Genomic DNA, 22,226 nt, shown 5'->3' with positions numbered 1-22,226 from the left:
TTTTGTCCTCAGACCATTTATATAGTGTATTACATTTATTGATTTGTGCATGTTGAACCATCCCTGCATCTCTAGGATAAAACCCATCTGATTGGGGAGAATTATCTTTCTGATATATTCCTGTATTCTGTTCACCAGTAGTTTGTTGAGAATTTTTGCATCTATGCTCATGAAGGAAACTGGTCTGTAAGTTGTTTTCTGGGTTGCGTTTTTGTCTGTTTTTTTTTTTTGTATTAGGTTAATGCTGGCTTCATAAAGTAGTTGTGGTAGTATTCCTTTCTTTTCTAGTTTATGGAAAAATTTGAGAAGTTTTGATGTGAGGATCTGGTAGAATTTACCAGTGAATCCATCTAGGTCTCATTTTTTTTTTAGTTGGGATATTTTGTCACAGTTGTTTTGGTCACATTGTTTGTTATAGGTCACTTTAAATGGTTTGTCTCATCTTGCTTTAATTTTGGTTGTGTGTGTGTGTATCATAGTCCATTTCTTTTAAATTTTCAAACTTAGAAAACTATATTTTCTTAAGTTATGTCCTTTTGATTATTTGAGTTTCATTTGTATCTGTGGTAATTGTGTCTTTTTTATCTCTTATTAATTTGGATCTCAAATTTCTTTTGCTGAGTGTTGCTAAAATTTTATCAGCCTTGTTTATCCACAGAGAACCAACTCACCATTTCATGATTTTTTTTTTGTTTCTATTTAATTATTTTCTGCCCTGATCTTTGTTATTTTTGTCTACTGATTTTTTGGTTGCCTTGCTCCTCTTCTTTCAAGGCCCACTCTAGCCCAGATTGACCTGGAACTCAATAACACTTAAATGCTAAGCTGGCCTGGAACGCACAATTTTCCTACCTCTGTCTCCCAAGTGCTGAGATTAAAGGAGTGTGCTACCACACCTAGCTTCTAATTTCTTATATAGGAACTTAAAGGTATAAATTTCCCTTTTAGGAATGCCTTAATTTTATCCCATAGGATTTGACATGTTGTGTTTTCCTTATCAGTTTACTCTATGAATTTATTGATTTCCTTCATTTCTTCAATGAGCCATTCATCATTCAGGAGTGTAGTATTTAGTTTCCATGAGTTTGTGTATGTTTTATAGTATTTCTTGCTGTTGATTTGTAGTTTAATCCCACTGTGATTAGATAGAATTCAAAGAATAATTTCAATTTTCTTATGTTTATAAAGATTTCCTTTGTGTACCAATATATGGTCTATTTTAGAGAATGTTCCATGTGCCGCTGAAAAGAATTTGTATTCTACAGCCTTTGGATTCTGTAGATGTCTGTTGGTCCCTCTTATTTTATTATGTCTTTTAGTCCAGACGCTTCTCTGTTTATTTTTTGACAGGGTTAACTATCAGTTGGTGAGTGTGAGGTACTGAAATCACCCACTACAATTGTGTTTGGGGTTATCTGTGACCTTATGTCTACCAAGTGTTTGTTTAGTGAAATTGGGTACACTCATGTCTGGTGCATATATGTTTAGGATTTCAATGTCCTCTTGTTGGATTGTTCTTTTAATAAATATAAAGTAACCCTATTTATCTGTTCTAAGTAATATTAGTCTGAAGTCTATACTTATCAGATATTAGAATAGCTGAATCTTCTTGTTTCCTAAACCCATTTACTTGAAATACCATTTTCCATCATTTCTTCCTAAGGTCTGTTTTGATGAAGAGGTAAGTTTCTTAGAGGCAACCAGCAGAAGGGTCCTGCCCTTTCATCTAGTCATCAAGTCTGTATCTTTTCAACATATTTTATTTATTTATTTGGTAGAAAGAAAGAGGCAAATAGAGGAGGGGAGAGAGAATGGGTGGGACAGAACCTCCAGCTTCCGCAAATTAACTCCAGACATATGTGCCACCTTCTACATCTGGCTTACATAGATACTGGGGAATCCAACCTTGGTCCTTAGGCTTTGCAGACAAGTGCCTTAACCACTAAGCAATCTCTCCACAACTCAAGTCTGTGTTTTTTTTGTTGGGGCATTGAGACCATTGATGTTCAGTTATTATTGAAAGGTGAATATTTATCATCAAAATTATTCTCAATTTTGTGCTTGCTATTTTTATATTACTCTCTTGTATTAATTTTTATTTGAGCATAGGTTAGGTTTTCATATATCTGTGTTTCTTTCTCTTCAGTCTGAAGGATCCCATCAAATGCTTTCTGTACATCTGGGTTAGTGGTCATATTTTCCTGTAACCTGTTTTTATTGTGTAAAGTTCTTTCTCCTTTAATTGTAATGGATAGCTTTGATGGACATATTAATCTGGATTGACAGTTGAAATACATCATTCCAAGCCCTTCTGGATTTTTAAGTTTGCATTGAGTAATCTGCTAATATCCTCATGGGCTTGCCTTTATAGTTGTCTAGATGCTTGTCTCTTACTTATTTTTATATATGTTCTTTGGCCTATGTATTTAGTAGTTTAATTATAATGTGGCAAGGACTGATTCTTTTCTGGTATTTTTGGTTTGGTGTTCTAAATGCCTTTTGTATGTGTATTGGCATCTTTTTCTCTATTCCAGGAAATTTATTTTCTGGGATTTTGTTCTCCTTCAACTAGGTCTGGAATTCTGAAGCTACATCTCTTCCCAGTGTCTTGAATGTGTTGAAATTCTCACTTATAACTTCTATGAGTTTGTTTTCTCTGTGTTGGAATGTTTTACATATGTCACTTTATCTGAACTACATTAGATATTCTGTCCTCTTCTTGATGTATACTTTTGGTGAGAATTTCTACAGATTTTTGTTTGTTTGTTTGTTTTGAAATAGGGTCTCATTTTATCCCAGGCTGACCTGGAATTCACTATGGAGTCTTAGGGTAATCTTGAACTCATGGCAGTCCTCTTACCTCTGCCTCCAGAGTGCTGGGATCTACAGATTTTTTAAATTACTTGACCTGTTGTGTTTTTACTTTCTAGCATTTCTGCTTGTTATTTCTTCCGTATTTCTATTACTATACTCATATCTTATATCAACTTCCTTATTTCATTAAGAGAGTTTCTTATGTTCTTTTTCAAAGCTGGTTTTCTTCATCAATTCTTCTGATTTTTTTAAATTAATTCTTTGATATCTTTGAACACACTAATAATCATTCTTTTGACTTCTCTTTCTGGTATTTCATCTAAATCTTTCTCACTGAAGGTCATATCTATTGGATATAAATTTTTTGGAGGAGTAATGTCTTGACTTTTTTGGTAATTATTGTATTATCATATACAGCTTTTTGCATCTTGAGTCACTTCAATGCTTGAGTTTTCTAGTTCTCAGCTATGAACTTTATGTATAGATCAGAAGTTGTATCTTCAGAATAGGGGCTTAAGGTACCACATGTAGTTCCTATATTATATCCAGAGTAACATCAGGAGTGACCCAAGCTCTGTTAGATATAGGATATTTATGCTATAAAATTAATGAACATTAAGTTTTCTTCTTATTTCAATAATTATGGTGGGTAAAAGAACAAGGTTGGTAGAAGTATGTTGCGGTTTTGGTTACTTAGAAGTGGTAACAGTATGAGATGAATTAGTGTGAGGGCTGATTAACTTCGAGAAAAGATGGAGGCAACTCATATTTGGGAGAGGGAAGTTGAGTACTCTTAGTTTCCACAGAATTTAGAAGTTTTGTCGATATGGGGAGTTTTACTTATAGAGAATAAGAAGAAGGAAAGAAGGAGATGGTTTGAAATGGGGGATCAAAGACAGTAAACACTTTGTGGATGTGAAAAGTTACAAAAAGATTCCAATAGTAGGTTGGGTGAAGAAAAATACAGAGCAATCCTAAAATCCAACTGAGTAACATGCACACATAAACAAAAGAGCATGGAATATTTATACATGGTTGAAAATTGAAACAAACCAGCAAACTGACAAAGCCTAATGATCTAAACTGGCTGGGTGGGTTGGCCCTTAATCTTGTTACCTGGAATGCCTAGACTCCTAGACTGCAGTGGGTTTTAAGTCAGCCTGGACAAGAGTGAGACCCTGCCCACAAGAATGGCAGAAAAAAATATAGGCACTGTATATCAAGAAATATGAATCATAATGTCAACCTTAAAATACAACTTATAATAATAAGAATAATAATTAGCATTAAAATAAAAAAATACTGGACTTCTGGTTAACATGGCAGCATAAGTACCACACCAAAGCAGCGTAGGGGGGAAAAGCCAAAAAAAAAAAAAAACAGCAAAATATATAGATTTTTACTAAAAATTGAGGTGTATAGGAAATTGAAACAGCATCAGAGAAGTAGGAGAGATCCAGAGCATCCAGAGCCCACACAGGCCGGCAGAAGTGCCTCCGAAGGGGCAGGTCTGCACGCCAGACTGCAGCAGCAGCGCTCGGCTTGAACCACAGGAAAAGCCAGGTAAGGGGATTTTCCACTCATCCCAGAGCTCTCCACACACTCAAGAAACATGAAAAGAGAATGGCAGTGAACAACAGAGAAATGGATGATTTCGTTGATTTATATGACCTACCTAATTTAAATCAAGATGAGATTAATCACTTAAATAGACCTATAACAAGCATGGAGATCTGAACAGCTATCAAAAATCCCCCAACTAAAAAAAGCCCAGGCCCAGGTGGATTCACTGCTGAATTTTACCAGACCATCAAGGAAGAGCTAACACCATTGCTTCTTAAGATTTTCCATAAAATAGGAAAAGAAGGAATTCTACCAAACTCCTTCTATGAAGCCAGAATCACTCTGATACCAAAACCAGGCAAAGATAGAACAAAAAAAAGAAAATTACAGACCAATCTCCTTCATGAACATAGATGCAAAAATTCTCAACAAAATATTGGCAAACAGGATACAAGAATATATCAAAAAGATCATTCACCCTGATCAAGTAGGCTTTATCCCAGAGATGCAGGGATGGTTCATATATGCAAATCTATAAATGTAACACATTATGTAAATGGATTGAAGGACAAAAATCACATAATCATCTCATTAGACTCAGAGAAAGCATTTGGCAAAATCCAACATCCCTTCATGATAAAAGTCCTACAGAGACTGGGAATAGAAGGAACATATCTCAATATAATAAAGGTTATTTATGACAAGCCTACAGCCAACATATTACTAAATGGGGAAATCTGGCAGCATTTCAACAAAAATCAAGAACAAGACAAGGGTGTCCACTGTCCCCACTTTTATTTAATATAGTACTGGAAGTCTTAGCCATAGCAATAAGGCAAGAGACACACATAAAAGGGATACAAATTGGAAAAGAAATCAAGTTATCATTATTTGCAGATGACATGATTCTATATATAAAGGACCCTAAAGACTCTACTAGCAAACTGTTAGAGCTGATAAAAACCTATAGCCATGTATCAGGATACAAAATAAATACACAGAAATCAGTAGCCCTCATATATGCTAACAACAAACACACAAAGGATGAAATCAGAGAATCACTCCCATTCACAATTGCATCAAAGAAAATAAAGTACCTTGGAATAAACCTAACCAAGGAAGTAAAGGATCTCTTCAATGAAACTTTTAAGCACTCAGGCAAGAAATTGCAGAAGACACTAGAAAGTGGAAAATCATCCCTTGTTCTTGGATTGGAAGAATCAATATTGTGAAAATGGAAATCTTACCTAAAGCAATCGACACATTTAATGCAATCCCCATCAAAATTCCAAAGGCTTTCTTCATGGAAATAGAAAACACAATCCAAAAATTCATCTGGAATCACAAAAAAACCTTGAATATCTAAAATAATACTGAGCAACAAAAATAAGGATGGTGGTATCACCACACCTGATTTTAACCTATACTACAGAGCCATAGTAACAAAAACAGCGTGGTACTGGCACAAAAGCAGACATGTAGATCAATGGAACAGAATAGAGGACCCAGATGTAAGTCCAGGCAGCTATAGCCACCTGATATCTAATAAAAATGCCAAAAATACTCACTGGAGAAAAGACAGCCTCTTCAGCAAATGATGTTGGGAAAATTGGATATGCGTCTGTAGAAGGATGAAAATAGATTCTTCTCTATCTCCATGCATAAGAATTAAGTCCAAATGGATTAAAGACTTTAACCTCAGACCTGAAACTCTGAAACTGCCAGAGGATAAAGTAGGGGAAATGCTTCAATATATTGGTCTTGGAAAAGAATTTCTGAATACAACCCCGATTGCTCAGGCAATAAAATCATAGATTAACCACTGGGACTTCATGAAATTGCAAAGATTTTTGTACTGCAAAGGACACTGTGAATAAAGCAAAGAAGCAACTTACAGAATGGGAAAAAATCTTCACCAGCTATATATCTGATAGAGGTTTAATATCTAGGATATACAAAGAACTCAAAAAGCTAAATAATAAGAAATCAAACAAGCCAATTAAAAAATGGGCTATGGAGCTAAATAGAGAGTTCTCAAAGGAAGAAATACAGATGGCATACAAGCATCTAAAAAAAATGTTGTATGTCCCTAGTCATTAGGGAAATGCAGATTAAAACTACATTGAGATTCCATCTCACTCCTGTCAGATTGGCCACCATCATGAAAACAAATGATCAGAAATGTTGGCGGGGATGTGGAAAAAGTGGAACCCTTCTACACTGCTGGTGGGAATACAATCTGGCCAGCCATTGTGGAATTCAGTGTGGAGGTTCCTAAACCAGCCAAAGATTGATATACCAGCTATAGCACTCCTAAGCATATATACTAAGGACTCATCTCATTTCCTTAGAAGTATGTGCTCAACCATGTTTATTGATGCTCAATTTATAATAGCTGGGAAATGGAACCAGCCTAGGTGTCCCTCAATTGATGACTTGATAATGAAGATATGGCAAATATATACAATGGAGTTCTACTCAGTGTTAAAGAAAAATGAAGTTATGAAATTTTCAGAAAAATGGATGGATCTGGAAAGGATTATACTAAGTGAGGTAACCCAGGCCCAGAAAGCCAAGAACCACATGTTCTTTCTCATATGTGGATCCTAGCTACAGATGATTAGGCTTCTGTGTGAGAAAGAAAACCCTCAGTTGCAGAGGCCAGTAAGCTAAAATAGAGATATAAAGGGAAGAGAAAGGAAGGGAGGAGGGTACTTAATAGAATGATATTGTATATATGTAAGTAGAAGAATAGATTAATAGTGGTGAAAAGGCCCAAATTGAGGTCAGGGGAGGAGACTGAGTAAAGGAAAGGTGGAGGGAGGGCTAATCAAAATCTTAGAGGCTATAAATAAATCAAATGGACTCCTTCAGTTTTGGACAATGGAACACTCAGGAGCTGTAGATCATTGCTACAAAATTTTCAGTTCCAGGGATGGGATACCTTCCAGTAAGTTGTTGGCCAGGGAGGGCCCTATGGACCAAAACCATTATAGGCCATTGCCAAGGCCCTTGGCTTCCCACCAGGAATAGATGGTAAGACCCTATTGCTGAAGACTCCACATACTTGTGCTGCAAGGCCACTGAGAAATCCTGCTGGAACTGAGCTGATAACCTCTTCCATGTAGACCAGCTGGCAGAAAGCTGGAAGAAACCATTCTACATGCAGTTCAATGGGAGAAAGATACACCACCAGTGAAGATACTCAACACTGGACACTGCAAGCCCTATAATTGGCCAGCCAGGCCAAATGAGCCAACTGGTGCAATAGTGACACATCTGTCATGGGGGAAACCAACTGCCCTCCAGTTGGACTGGAGGCCTACTCCAATGGAGGGAATACATACCTGATACTAAAAACTTAAAACAGGGGTAGTCATGAGCCCTCGGGTTGTAACAGCTGCTGATATCTGGATAAGTATATATATTATGCTTATCAAACTGCCCAGTAAGCACTTTTCTTGATATTCATACCCTTATATTAATGCTACTCTCACTTTGGATAGAGAATCTACTCTTCTCATATGGCAGTGATCTTGGGACAACTCAGAAGGTATCATGGTGCTGGAAAGAAATAACTAGAGTACTGAGTAACTTCTCAATCACATCTTCCAAGGCTCGGGGTCTAATGTGGAAGAGGTGGTGGAAAGAATGTAAGAGCCAAAGGAAGGGTAGGACTCCTTACAACATGCTCCCTCCAGACATAAAATGGCCTGGATATTCATGACCTCATACTGCCTGACACTATCTACTCAAGACTATCATAAGGGGAGGGAAGGATCATGGCATCCAAATAGAGGAGAGACTTATTGAGATGGGGAGTGGATGTGATGGAGAATGGAATTTCAAAGAGGAATATTGGGGGAGGGGGAGTCTTACCATGGGATAATTTTTATAATCATGGAAAATGTTTAATAAAATTGAGAAAAAATAAAAATAAAAAAGTAAAAAAAACTTCTAAAATTATCAATTACCATTTCTCGCTGGTTCTGGCTAGGATCCTCATCTCAGGGGAAGGTAGACATGAAGCAACAAAAGGCCCAAACTGAATAAACTATGGTTTCTGATGTCACAGAGCTCTCTCTAATATAATCAAATATCAATGGACAAAATTAATTGGGTGCCAAGAAAATCCAAATAATGATATACTGATTCTTTGCCAGAGCATAGATGACCCCAAGAATAAATAAGTATCCAAAGTGTATCATTTCCTGATTCTCTGACCATATTTAATTTTAATAATAATTAATGTTAATCTTTTGACTGTATATATTTATGGTGAACATGTGAGGCTGAGCTATAAAATTGGAACATTTTGTTGAAAAAGTTGAGTACTTCTTTCGAGCTGATGAGAGCTTCTCACCAAAATCTCACATAGCACCGGGTATAATCGAGTCACTATTTCATAAACCTTGGATTCAGTCAGCCCAAATCTCAAACAGTAATGTTTTCCCAATGTCTTCCCATCTTTGTCCGCATATGCAGAATTACTTTTGTAAAAGGACTTGTAATCTGTTTTTGGGTTTTTTTTGTAAGCATTAGCAGAGCTATATATTATTAGTCAGAGGGGGTTATGGAACTTTTCTTTTGTTGTTAGTTAGCTGCCATTCTGTTGGTTGTCTGCTCTAATTCTTTTAGAATCCATGTGCTCTTTAAGGGTGAGCTGGGAGAACTAATGCCAGGACAAGTGTTTCAGTCCAGCTCATGGCTTCCACTCTGCCATTTGACAACAAGGAACCTCTGGCATTATAACTGAACTGTAACATTCTGTCACAAGAATTTGATTATATTGTGACAACGCACAGCTTGATAAAACTTTGACCAGACTTATACACCAAAGACCAGTGTGGCTAGCTGTGTCCACTCCAAGTGCTCATGTTTGGGATGCAGTTGTGTAGGCCTTCTTTAGACAGGTCAGGATATTGCTGGGGGTCCATTACTACACAGGGTCTTGGAAGAGTGACCTTATCTATAAAGTATGTTCTTCAAATACTATCATTTCATTGATATCATTTTCTACCTAAGAGGATATAAGGACTTAAAGGGATATCTATAACACTACAACCTGCTAGCTAATATGATTCAGTTAGAGGAATAAGTGTCACCCAATTTCAGATAAGATTATATGTATTTAGCCAGGCGTGGTGGCGCATGCCTTTAATCTCAGCACTAGGGAGGCAGAGGTAGGAGGCTCTCCATTAGTTCGAGGCCACCCTGAGACTCCATAGTGAATTCCAGGTGGGCATGGGCTAGAGTGAGATCCTACCTCAAAAAACAAAAAACAAAAAACAAAAAAACAAAAAAAAAAAACAAGAATATATGGATTCAATGCTAGATATTATAGGACAAAAATATGCTATAACTCTGTTCTCATGTTGGTCTACCATAACAGGATTTTACTAGATTAATGCTCTCAGCTTTCTCTTATGTTCCCATTGCAGTTAATTTCCATTATCCTTGATATGTACCTACATTATCATTCACATTCTGCCTGACCAACAGGGAATATATATATATATTCTGCCCAAGGGCCTAGGAAGTATCATGTAGATATCAATGTGGAGTCCAATAAGGATCAGTTTTATTGCACTGAAGACAGCAGGTCTAGATGAGATACCTGATGCAAGAGTTTTGCCTTGGACATACAAAGGAAGGTGTCCACTCATGGTTTGTACTTGCTCGTCATATCAAAGCAGAAGCGTGAGATAGTATAATGACTGCTTTCTGGGTAGTACCAGAGATACACTTGAATGCTGTCTGTGAGCATGCACACTAAAGAGTTCAGTGAATGAACCCGGTTCTACCGCAGGTGAATGGCAAATGCTACTTGGGGTCAGGCTCCTTAGAATTCCAATTTTTTTCTTCACACTGGAAGACAAAGGGTTAGACCCTCTATGACTCTGAAACACCAACAACTTTTCACTCTTCAATGCAAAATAAAAGCCCATTTAGACTTTCTTTTGCAATTATCACTTATTTGAATTCTTATTTAGTTAGCAATCTAGCTATTTCCCCTGTTTAAAAAATGTAAGTACTTGAGCAAGGTTTTTTTTGTTGTTGTTGTTGATTTTGTCTTTCTTTCACTGAATAGAAGGGCCCTGGAGAGGGTGAGACGAAACCTAACTTCAAATTTCTCTGGTTTCTCTTTCTTCTCTTTTTATTTTCTTTGTTCCCTTGGTACTGGTCTGTAATTCCCTGTACCAGGATGTGGTCTACATCCATAATGAGTAGTTGGTCAGAGAGACTTACTTACCTCCCAAAACACACAAGACAGACTTCTTTCACAGCAGTTGATTACCCACCAGAGGTTAATGGTAATACCCTCCTGCTGAAGACAGTGTTTGCTGTTGGCATGGACCATGGAGAGACCTGGTTGGAGACTAGAGGAGAGCCAGTCCCAAGCCATTAGCCCATCTAGTGCTGGAAGGTGCTACATGAGCTACCAGGGGAAAGTGGCCAACATCTGTCCATGCAACTCACAACTCAAAGTCTAAATAACTTGGAAGCAAACACCTTGATGTTATGCTCACCCAAGTGCAATAGTAGCACACAGAGATGTTGGGTAACCAACTGCTCTTGGATTGGCTAACAGATCTCCTCAGTGGAAAGGAAACCATATCTGGAACTGGGAAACAAGTGAGAATCATATCCAGATAATGATTCTGCTTTCCATTCTCAAGCTCACACTAACCTTAGACTATGAGAAAATCTACACCCTTTTAATTCTCTCTAAATCAAATATGGTTATCCCATTTAACTGGTGCTAACTTCATTCTCTCTTGGGGAATCTGCTTCTCTTTTTAAGACAGGAGCTGGACCTGAGGAGATAACTGCCCCAGCACACTCCACCCAAGCTCCAGCTGAAACCACAGAGGAATTGAGGAAATGAACAAGAGTGCCACAAACTAATTTTTCCAGGGGATATTGAGACTTTACATTCTCCATTTTTTCTATTAAACTGTCTAGGTTTTCTAATAATTTATTTCCTTCTCTGGAGTATTAAAATTCATGTTTACTTTCATTTTCAGAGCTTGAGCTGGAATCATAAGAACTATCAGTATCTTGTCTAGAATCTTTAAAAGTTCCAAACTCTTTTTAAGAAGAGATAAATTTTTCTCTATCTATGATTCATTTTCATACCCATCTGGGTATTTTTCATCTCCTGAGTTAACTTTATGCATCTTTTGAGAACTTTCACTTTCGGTTTCAGAATATAGAGGCTAAGTGCCACAGCAATAAAACTACATAAAGGCCAAACTTTTGAAGGAATTGTATCTCCTGTTTGATGAGCATGCCAGAGGGCTCTCATGACTTGTTTCCATACTTTCAAATTAAAATAATCCCTTCCTGATTGACAAAACCAATAACAATGTGTATGGATTAAAGTTAAAAAATTCATTAAAACTAGATCATTTTATTTTCACTCCTGTACTGTGCAAGATATCCTGCACTATTCCTGTATGTTCTTATTGGAATAAGTGGGAATTCCCTATGTCTCTGCATTTGATGCCAAAATTTGGCTTACTTCCGAGCATACTTACCTCTTTGGGTTTGCCTGTGCTGCAAAGAAGCTTTCTTCTTTCTTCTTTCAGATAAAATTGTAAAACAATATGCTTTTGGCTAGTTAGCTTGTTTAAACACAAAAACTCTCTACACTAATACTAACAGAATCATTATATTCAGAATGACCTCACTTCCAGTAAGATGTTCTCAATAATACAGAAGAACAGGTTCCCCAAAGGTTTGCCTTCTGGTTACACTGTGGGTAGTGCTTCTTCTATACCTTGTTTTTATGTTGAACTCAAGCTTGAAGGCTGAGAGACACATATTTTTATTGGCTGACTAGGAAAAATCATCAAATCTGAAGTTATGGAATAGTGCTATATGATTAAGAGGCATGGGATCTCTGAACTCATAACATTACTATAATCACATTCATGATCTAATCCCAGTAGTTCACTTTCCCAGGTCACATCTGTATGTATCAGCCAAATTCTATAATCTTTATAGTGTTCTAGAGCAAGACTATCGTTTGGACTTTCCATTGGCTGACTGCTTTGAAGCAACAAGAGTTATAAGAAGAGGCTCCTGGGAAATATGAGTGTCATAACTTGGCATGATCTTCCAAAAGTCAAAAGTTGTATATCTTTTTAAAGGGAGAGGAAACTGCTTATGATGATCCCAAAGGATGCATAGGAGTTTGTGACATCAGTTACTTACATTTCCCCAAGCAAATGCCCCCAGTTTATTTCCAGGACTGCTATTATGTACCTGTCACAACACTAACTCCACCAAAGAACTTGTTGAGGTTGTACATTCAGTCTTTCTTGCACCTTTCAGTTAAAATCCTAGACATGATTTAAAATACACCTACCTGCAGGAGGTGTGTAATAGTTGTCATGGGGACCATGAGTTAAATGTATGACTATAAAATATGTTACATACAGCATTTCTGATTAGGTATCCAAACTGGATTCAGTCCACATTCCTTTCATGGAAGTATTTTATTTTGTAGTTTATAGAATCTGGAAGAACATTATATATACATACATACATATATATATATATATATATATATATATATATATATATATATATATATATACATACACACACACACACACACACACACACATAGTCTTCTCTCTCTCTCTCTCTCTCTCTCTCTCTCTCTCTCTCTCTCTCTCTCTGGGTTCTGGAGAGAGAAAATATTATAAAAACATTTATTTTTTGAGTGACGGAGAGAGAAGGAGATAGAAAGAGAAAATGGGCATACTGGTGCCTCTAGCCACTGCAGACAAACTCTAGATCCATTTAGTGTATCTGGCTTTACATGAGTACTGTGAAATGGAACCTCAGTCCTTAGGCTTTGCAGACAAGTACCTCATCTGATGAGCCATATTCTGAAGAGGAAATAACTGACAGAATGAATTGGTATTAATAAGGAAATGCCAGAGGCCTATGCTTAGAGACATAAGGTATTGTAACAAGAACAGACACCATAGGTGTTTATCTATCTTTCTTTTTTTTTTTTCTGTTCTTTATCTATCTTTATTATGTCTTCAGTACCTGATCGAGCCCTATCAGGTACATACCATTTTCAGTTGATGATGGATTGTGCATTTCCAACATTATAGCCTGGTGATGCAGATAATATCCAGTACATAGTAGGCAGCTCAGTTTGCATGGTAACTTGATAATGCACTGACAAACATTTTGTTTCCACTAAGGCCCAATATCAGACCAACAGCTGTCACTCAAAGTGAGAATAATTGTCTGCATATGATAGCAGGGCCTTGCTCCAAAATCCCAAGGGTCTCTACTGTAATTCACCTAGGAGGCCTGTCTGTCACAAACACAATAGCAAACATCTATAATCCTTAATCTTTCTATGAAAGGATGGGAGACAGACAGGAGTATCCTCAAAGCTCTCAGGAACCCAGCCTGGCTTTCACTTGATGGCAAACAAAAACCTGAGAATTTAGGAAATGAAGCAGGAATGAATATAACCTGCCCGTAATGACCTACTTCCATTAAGGTTTGTCATCCTAAATGTGTCATGGTCTTCAAAACAGCTCCACGAACTGAGGCAAAAATGGTAGTTAAATCCTCCAATAAGGGCTGTAGAGATGGCTCAGCAGTTAACATACTGGCCTACAAAACCTAATGACCCAGGTTCAGTTCCCCAGTACACACATAAAGCCAGATGCACAAAGAGGTGCATGAAAAATAATGAAAGGTAATCTTTGATGCAACTTTTTCTCGGTTAAGCATAAGAATAATATACAGTGTGGTGTAATCTATTCCACTTCTAAATGAACATAAATCTCCATCCACGATATGTCATCCAAGATCAGTTGCTTACTCCACAACGTCCCCATGACATTTTTCACTTGAACATTTCTCAGCATGTAATTCATCACACTCACCCACACACAAAGTAGCACACATTCATTCCATGATTCCTCACTCAAAATCCTGACACCCTGTGGAAATACATTGTGTCAAGTAAAATATGAATAAAAACAAGAGCTAATTTTCCTTTTCAATTTTTTTATTAAAAACTTCTGTGATTGTAAACAACATCCTATGGTAATGCCCTCCCTCCTCCCCTTTCCCCTTTGAAACTCCACCCTCTATCATATCCCCTCCCCCTCTCAGTCAGTCTCTCTTTTATTTTGATGTCATCATCTTTTCCTCCTATTATGAGGGTCTTGTATAGTAGTGTCAGGACAAAGTAGTTTCTCATAATTTTGCACATGTGCATGAGAGAAAACTATTATGTGTATGTGTAAAAATTCTAAGAATAGAAATCAGGAGAAGCTTATGACACCAAAGGGAAATGCGCATGATTTTAGGGCCTCCCACCCTCCAATATATACATAATTTTAAGAGAGAAAGAACCCATTATGGAAATTATATATAGAACTAATTCGGATAGTCTGATGAGAAAAGACAAGTACCCAAGACGACAAATAAGCAAAGAAAATCAAGGCACTAAGTTAACTGATGAACTCATTGTGGCAACATGATAAGACACAAGACAAACTATAAGTAGAATACAAGTGGCTAACACATGAAAATAAGCAAATCAGATAACTTTATAAGGGGCTGGAGGAGGCTGGATTTCATTATCTTCCTTATAGGAAAAGGGAGATTTCTCGTGATATTTTTGTTTTGTTTCTGAAACTGTTTATTATAATTAATGATTGTTATTGCTGTCATGGGTAATGTAGAGCTGTGAACAAAGCATATATAGTTAAAGAGAAATGCGTGACTGACGGCAAAGTCAGTACTACATTGAATTTTAAACATACTTAAAGCTCTTGGTTAAAAAGAACAGCAAATATTTTTAAAGTACAGATAAAATGTGTATGAGTGCAATTCAGTGACTCTATTATTTGTTCCTTAATTTCCTCAACAGAATTTTTTAGGAAAAAGAAGGGTACAATAAAAATGTCTATATGTATATCTACATAAGTGCATGTGTGTGTGTATTCTATCACATGACTCAGTCAATTAATTAAAGATAGTTCAAAGGAAGAATCATTAATATAAGGCCAAATTATTTGAAAATGCGTAATTACACAAACAAATAGCAATGCAAGCTTAAGGGTGGAATTTGGGGTATTTTGGGTTAGTTGATCATCCTCCAGAATCCTGAAAAAGGTACAAGTAGACTGGTTATCTGCAAGGGTGGGCTCTCAAGCATAGGAACTGGGCATGCTAAACTAAGAATACATAACAGTAATGGCCTGGATGTGAGGGAGACTTAAGAGTACAGGTGCATAAAGGGAATCATAAGAAGAGTGCAATAAAATTTTAAAAAGCATACCAGAGACTCTCATAAAATATGCCACTTTAAAACTTATGTGCTTTACATAATGAAATATATTACATCATTTCACAGACACTATGAAAATACAGGCTCATATTTAATGCAAACTGGTAAAACATAAGAGATGAAAGTTACAGAGGTATGTCTGTAGAATTTCCTGACCCAAAAGTCTATTATAAAATGATACTTATTCCAGTAAAAGAAGCTCAGTGGCTATCAAGGATGACCTTGAGCAGTTTCAGAAGGAATATGAAGAGGTGAAGAAATACATAGGTTCATGCAACACAGTATCATGTCCAATGTATATACACCAATTAGAAAGTAATTAAAAATAAGAAAAATATAAATAAAAAGCAAGAAGCTTGAATTGTACTTATAAGAAAAGAAAATTTTACATAATTCTAAGTGGTAGACAGAAGATATATCATAAAAGAAGTGCTTGATTTCTTTTTCTTTTTGGTGTTGGGGCTTAAACCCAGGGTCTTTCCAACCTTAGGCACACAGTCTACCACTGATCCAAAGGTCTGGCAAAGAGGATGACCTTTTGAAGGACATTGTGTATTCAAATCCATATGGTTATATCTGGGTTAACTTCAGCCACTTAAAGTGCAAACAACAATATGACAGCACTTAGCTACTTCAAGGACTTACACAACAGCACTACCCACAAAAACTGCTGTTTCTGAGCACTCTCCAAAGATAAGAGCCCAGGAAACAAGGGAATGAAGGCACAGGCATATACCCATAATTTATTTTCTTAAAGTGACACTTGAGCAAAAACTTTTTGCATGGCATTTTTCATCTCCATGTTCCTCAGGGTATATATTAGGGGATTCAGCATGGGGGCGATCACAGTGTAAAACACAGAAATTTCCTTATCTTTGTTTTCACTCCCTGCTGGAAGTACATAGGTATAAATACAGGGCACAAAAAACAAAACCACCACCATTATATGAGAGCTACAAGTTGAGAGAGCTTTGCGTCTCCCAGAGGAGGATCTTAACCTGAGATTGTACAAAATGAGTATGTAAGAAGCTATAAGCACAACAAAAATTGCAACTACCACCATCCCAGAATTGGCAATCACCAAGATACTAACAACTTGAATGTCCTTGCAGACCAGTTTCAAAAGAGGCTTGACATCACACAGGTAGTGGTTGATCAGATTCGGGCCACAGAAAGGCAAACTGAGCACCATGAGCAGTAAAGCGATAGAGTGCCAAAAGCCCACTGCCCAGGCCATGGCAATCAGCAGGTTGCACCGCTTCCTGCTCATGATGACCATGTAGTGCAGAGGCTTGACAATGGCGACATATCGGTCCAAAGCCATGGATACCAGGATGAATATTTCCACCCCGGCCAGCCAGTGAGCAGTAAAAAGCTGAGTCATGCATTCACTAAAGGAAATGTTCTTTTTTGCTGCTGCCAAGTCTCGGATCAGGCGGGGAACCACAGTGGAGGTGTAGCACAGGTCCATGAGGGACAGATGGCACAGGAAGTAGTACATGGGTTGTTCAATTAGATGGCTGTAGGTGATGGTGAGTAAAATGACCACATTCCCCATCAAGACTGCCAGGTAACAGAGCAGGAAGAAAAAGAAAAACAGCAGTTCTAGTTGTCTATTTCCCCAAAGTCCTGTAAATACAAACTCAGTGACATTTTTCTGATATTCCATGAGGTCAAGTCGAGTCCTAGATACAGAAAAGAAACTTAGTTCATCTGAAATTATAGAGAACATGATGCCTCTTTAGAAGCATTTCTATAGTTTTGTAGATATGTACATAGTGAAAAATCTTGACCTATAAATTTCATTAAACTACTTTATTCAATATTCTCAGGTAAAAGTTATGATTATAGACCTAATTATTAATTAAATATCACTAGCAATTTTAATATGTGTAGTTAATAGTTTTTCAAAAACTTTTTTTTAGGTAGGGTTTAACTCTAGTCCAGGCTGACCTGGAATTCACTATGTAATATCAGGATAGACTCAAACTCATGGCATTTCTCCGACTTTTGCCTCCCAAGTTCTGGGATTAAAGGTGTGTGCCACCATGGCCAGACTGCAACTTTTAATGTTTCGATTCTATCGGTCATTATAACCTAATAGATACAGCTATGTTATCAATTTTACATGTGATGAAATACAGACATGGAAGGTATAGAGCAGACCCAAGACAGATACCTCTCTCTGTGTCCTGATTTCATGACCTCAACTCCTCTGTCACATTTTCCAAGACCAAAGGAAATTCCAGCTCCTTTCTATCCCTGTAAATAAATAAAAATTGCTTTATATACAATCTGGCATTTTCTAACTCTGCAATATTAAGGAATCTGCCCTTCTCTACTTCACATGTTACATCCATAAAGTCCTATCTTACAACTATCATTTAACATATTCCATATAACTAATACAAACTTTTGAACAAGTGCAATGCTTTTAATTATGCATGGGAAGTAGCCTCAATTAGTTGATGGTAGTATCTGAGTTTCTCTGTGGCATGCTTGATCCCAATTCACAACATGACCAGGCTAGAAATAACAAACTTGAAGCAATTAGGTCTAGAATCTAAAGAGCAATTTAAAAAACATTGTTCTGGGCTGGAGAGATGGCTTAGCGGTTAAGCGCTTGCCTGTGAAGCCTAAGGACCCCGGTTCGAGGCTTAGTTCCCCAGGTCCCACATTAGCCAGATGCACAAGGGAGCGCACGCGTCTGGAGTTCGTTTGCAGAGGCTGGAAGCCCTGGCGCGCCCATTCTCTCTCTCTCCCTCTATCTGTCTTTCTCTCTGTGTCTGTCGCTCTCAAATAAATAAATTAATTAATTTAAAAAAAACATTGTTCTTGTGCATGTGTCTTACATGGGTACTGGGGAATCGAACCTGGATCTTTTGGCTTTTCATACAAGTGCCTTAATCAGTAAGACATCTCTTCAGCCCCAAGATTTATTTTCTTTCTTTCTTTCTTTCTCTCTCTCTTTCTTTCTTTCTTTCTTTCTTCCTTCCTTTCTTTCGTCCTTCCTTCCTTCCTTCCTTTCTTTCTTTCTTTCTTACTTTTTTTTTTTTTTTTTTTTGAGGCAAGTTCTCCCTCTAGCCTAGGAGGACCTGAAATTCACTGTGTAGTCTCAGGCTGGCCTAACACTCACAGCAATCGTCCTACATCAGCCTCCCAAGTACTGGGATTAAAGGCACGCACCACCAAGGTCCTACACAGCATTTTTAAAACTATTTTTCTCCAAAAAATTCTAACCACACAAGTTAGAGCAAACTGAAGACATGTTAGAAACACACTAGGGAGCTATTCATTTCCTAGTGATATGACTAAGTAACCTAGCTCTTAAAGACAGCCATGCTTATTTAACCCCTCACTGAGTACAGTGTACATGGTATATGCTATGAGTCTCTGAGCACTAAGAGAATATTACATGAATCGCCTTCCACAAGTTCTGAAACAGGCTCAGAAAAACCATACTTTGTATAAACTGCTACGGATTTCAATGAATCTATGTGCCCAGCAGGGCCAGCAAGGACCTGCTCTGATGATATGGGCAGATACCCCTATGGGACCTGAAGGGAAGCACTCCCCTCAGATGCTGTAAATGCCTTTGTTTCTAAATGGTCAGTTCATTTAGCTCTGAGCCTCCTTCTTCACTTGCTAGGTGGAAAGAATGCTGCTCAAACTACTCCATTTGTACCAAAAGAAAAACAAGTTCAAGTACCCAGTATATAAAAGGCTTGTCAAATCTAAGGAATAGCTTTACCTTTGAGAATATTTATAGAAAGACAAGCCTATAAGTTAAAAACCGCTGCCAGGCTTTCACTTGTCTACATTTTCCTCTGCTGTCTATTTTGTGTTCTAATACACAGCTATGAATACACACAAGAAAAGGAAGTATTGGCATTATTATAAGGTTGTTCTGGGTTCAAATTACATGGAAGGACCTATGAACTCAAGAATAAAAGGAATGTATGATTGAGTTGTTTTCAAATTTGGAGAACAGATTTGAATAGAAACTATAAAAGCAAAACTATAAAAAGAAAACTACAAATCTTGGTTTGATCCTCAGTCTTTCTTAAGAAGTATATGCATGGCTGTCCTATTTACAATGATTGAATACCAAGAAAGAAAATATAGAGCTACTTGGACAAAAAACTTCAAAGCTAGCCACAGGACCCATCAAAACCTCTCTAAATTAACAATGCTTATCCCCTTTAACATATCCTGATCTCACTTTCTGTTGGAGAATTTTTTTTTTTTTCCTTTTCAGAAAGCCATGAGAATTGAGAACAATGGAATTCTTATCAACAAGATACAAATAGATAGCTGACTCCCTGACAGAATGTGAACCACCCCTAACCCAGCATATATGAGCAAGAGTACTGCTTCCATGGAGAACCTGACAACCTGTGTTAGGGTGATGGAGGCAGACAGTGAGGAAATTCAAAATGCACCAAAGCAGAAATCCAGAAGATACTGAGAGCACAACACTAAAGTAGACTTAAAACACCCCCCCCCCCAAAGTTCAGGGAATTGTTCAGAAGAGGGGGCAGACAGAATGTACGAGCCACAAGGTGATAGGGATTATCCAGAAGCATTACCCCCCTCCACAATGACTGAGTGCTGCTCTCACAATTCATAACCTACAATTCCATGATGAATACCAGCAATCCTACTAAGGAGGGCCCTGTATGAGATGGTGACAGAGAGGAGGGAAATGATCGTGCATACACATGATGTATCCATTCAAAGTTTCTACTTAATAATAATAATATACATTAAAAAGAATGTAAGGGCCAAAGGAAAGACAAGAGTGCTTGCAGTACTGTTTTTCACATACATATACAAAATGATCTTGATATTCATGACCTCAAAGTGCCTGACATTACCTACACAAGATCTGCATAATAGGAGGCAACAGTGATGTCATCCTAATAGAAGAGAGACTAATAATAAGTAAGAGGAAGGGATTCAATGGGAGAAAGATTTGAGAGGGGAAATGGGGATGTGGAAAGGAAATATCATGGTTTTTTGTCTGTGCTTACAGGAGATATTAATATAAATAAATAAATAAGCTAGCCACAAGCAGGCCTATCCTAAAGCCCTGTTTTTTTCACTTAATTATTTTTATAGGGAAGAAAGGAGTTATTATGACTCACTCTTTTATGGATACAGTCCATCATGGTATGGAAGTCCTTGTGGCCAGAGCATCTCTACTTATGTCGTCAGGAGCATGAGACACTTGATCACATGACATTCAAGGTCAGGAAACAGTGACTGAGAGGCGTGAATGTGGTTCCCACACAAGTTCTTGTCTTTACTCAGTAAAGCAACAAGGCATAAATTTACTCACAGCATTTTCATACATAGTTTACGTTCAATCTTGTCCCCCATTCTCTTTGCTTCTCTCATTGTCCTCTGTGTTCATACTGCTGGCCTGCTTCCTCCCTCTGTCTTCACATCACATGGATCCTATTAGCCTCTTTGTCCTGCTGTCCCTATAATCCTGATTCTCTCTCTTTCTCTCCCCCTCTCCCATAAACACAAATACTAGATATATATATATATATATATATATATATTCAATAATATTCAAGTTTTTAAAACTAAAGAATTCTTAGTCAGTTTAGTAACATATTTTTATGCAAGGTACACTTGCAAAAATCTGTAATTTAAAATCTGTACAATAAGAGTGAATGAATCATTTCCAAAGTTTTAATTTCAACTCTTCTTAGGAAAAAAAAAGCAATGAAGTATAATTATTGAGATGTAAATTTATGACTAGTTTATGAGAATACATAAATAGTTTAAAGCTGTGAAGTATTTTGTATCACTTTTCCCATAGTATAAATATTCACAATGCTTATAATTAGGAAAATTATAAAATAAAAAATGCACAGCCTTCATTACTTTATTGAGATTTACAGTGAAATGATTATATGCAGTGTATCCAGCAATAGTATATTCTGAACATGGGAATAAGCACGTTTCATGACTTACCTCAGTTCATCTTTGTCATTATGCAATGAGGTAAATGCCAGTACATGTCCCAGCTTCTCAGACAAGGTTGCTGCAGCTGAGGGTGCCCATGTATTAGCACGGAGGTCTTTATCTAAATCATGTCTAAAGGTCACACTTTTCTACTGCTGTTGTCATCTCACACAAATGAATAAAGGCTTAAAATCTTTTATGCAGCCTTATTTCCTTCCAAATTTCCATCAAAGTTTTGAATGTCTTTCACTTAAAAAATAACTACCAAGCATAATTTTTTATAAAAACTTAACAGTAAGATTTACCAAAATCAATTTCTATATAAAATTAGTTCAACCCTCACAAGTTTTTGCCTGAATTTAAGAGGAAAATACCATATGTTTTTACTTATGCTATACTATACATTTCTTTGAAGCAGCAAGGTGGTCTTTCAGGATGAATCCTCAAGCATCTTTCTGTGACTGTAACATAAAACAAAAAATAGATATGGGGAGTATGTGTCTCCCATATGAAAGGTCAATTCAAA

At 37.1% G+C, this 22,226-nt stretch overlaps 1 protein-coding gene across 2 annotated transcripts; it reads right to left on the bottom strand.

Moving 5' to 3' along the window:
- Nucleotides 1–16,115: 16,115 nt before the first annotated feature.
- Nucleotides 16,116–21,733, bottom strand: LOC101615525 (olfactory receptor 4P4-like). Of its 2 annotated transcripts, none has more exons than XM_045140936.1 (4): nt 21,710–21,733; nt 20,869–21,024; nt 17,901–17,983; nt 16,116–17,406 (listed from the first exon to the last, which is right to left on the bottom strand). In XM_045140936.1, exons 3-4 carry the CDS (start codon nt 17,921–17,923, stop codon nt 16,473–16,475), a joined length of 957 nt encoding a protein of 318 aa, XP_044996871.1. In that variant the 5' UTR covers nt 17,924–17,983; nt 20,869–21,024; nt 21,710–21,733; the 3' UTR covers nt 16,116–16,472. The 2 variants fall into 2 exon arrangements, with proteins under 2 accessions (XP_044996871.1, XP_044996876.1); XM_045140941.1 differs by having other exon boundaries at nt 16,116–17,284.
- Nucleotides 21,734–22,226: the final 493 nt, after the last annotated feature.

Source organism: Jaculus jaculus, chromosome 1, assembly GCF_020740685.1.
Source record: "Jaculus jaculus isolate mJacJac1 chromosome 1, mJacJac1.mat.Y.cur, whole genome shotgun sequence".
Taxonomy (NCBI): Eukaryota; Metazoa; Chordata; class Mammalia; order Rodentia; family Dipodidae; genus Jaculus; species Jaculus jaculus.
The sequence above is the reverse complement of the archived record's forward strand: the minus strand, read 5'-3'. Positions and strand labels throughout refer to the sequence as shown.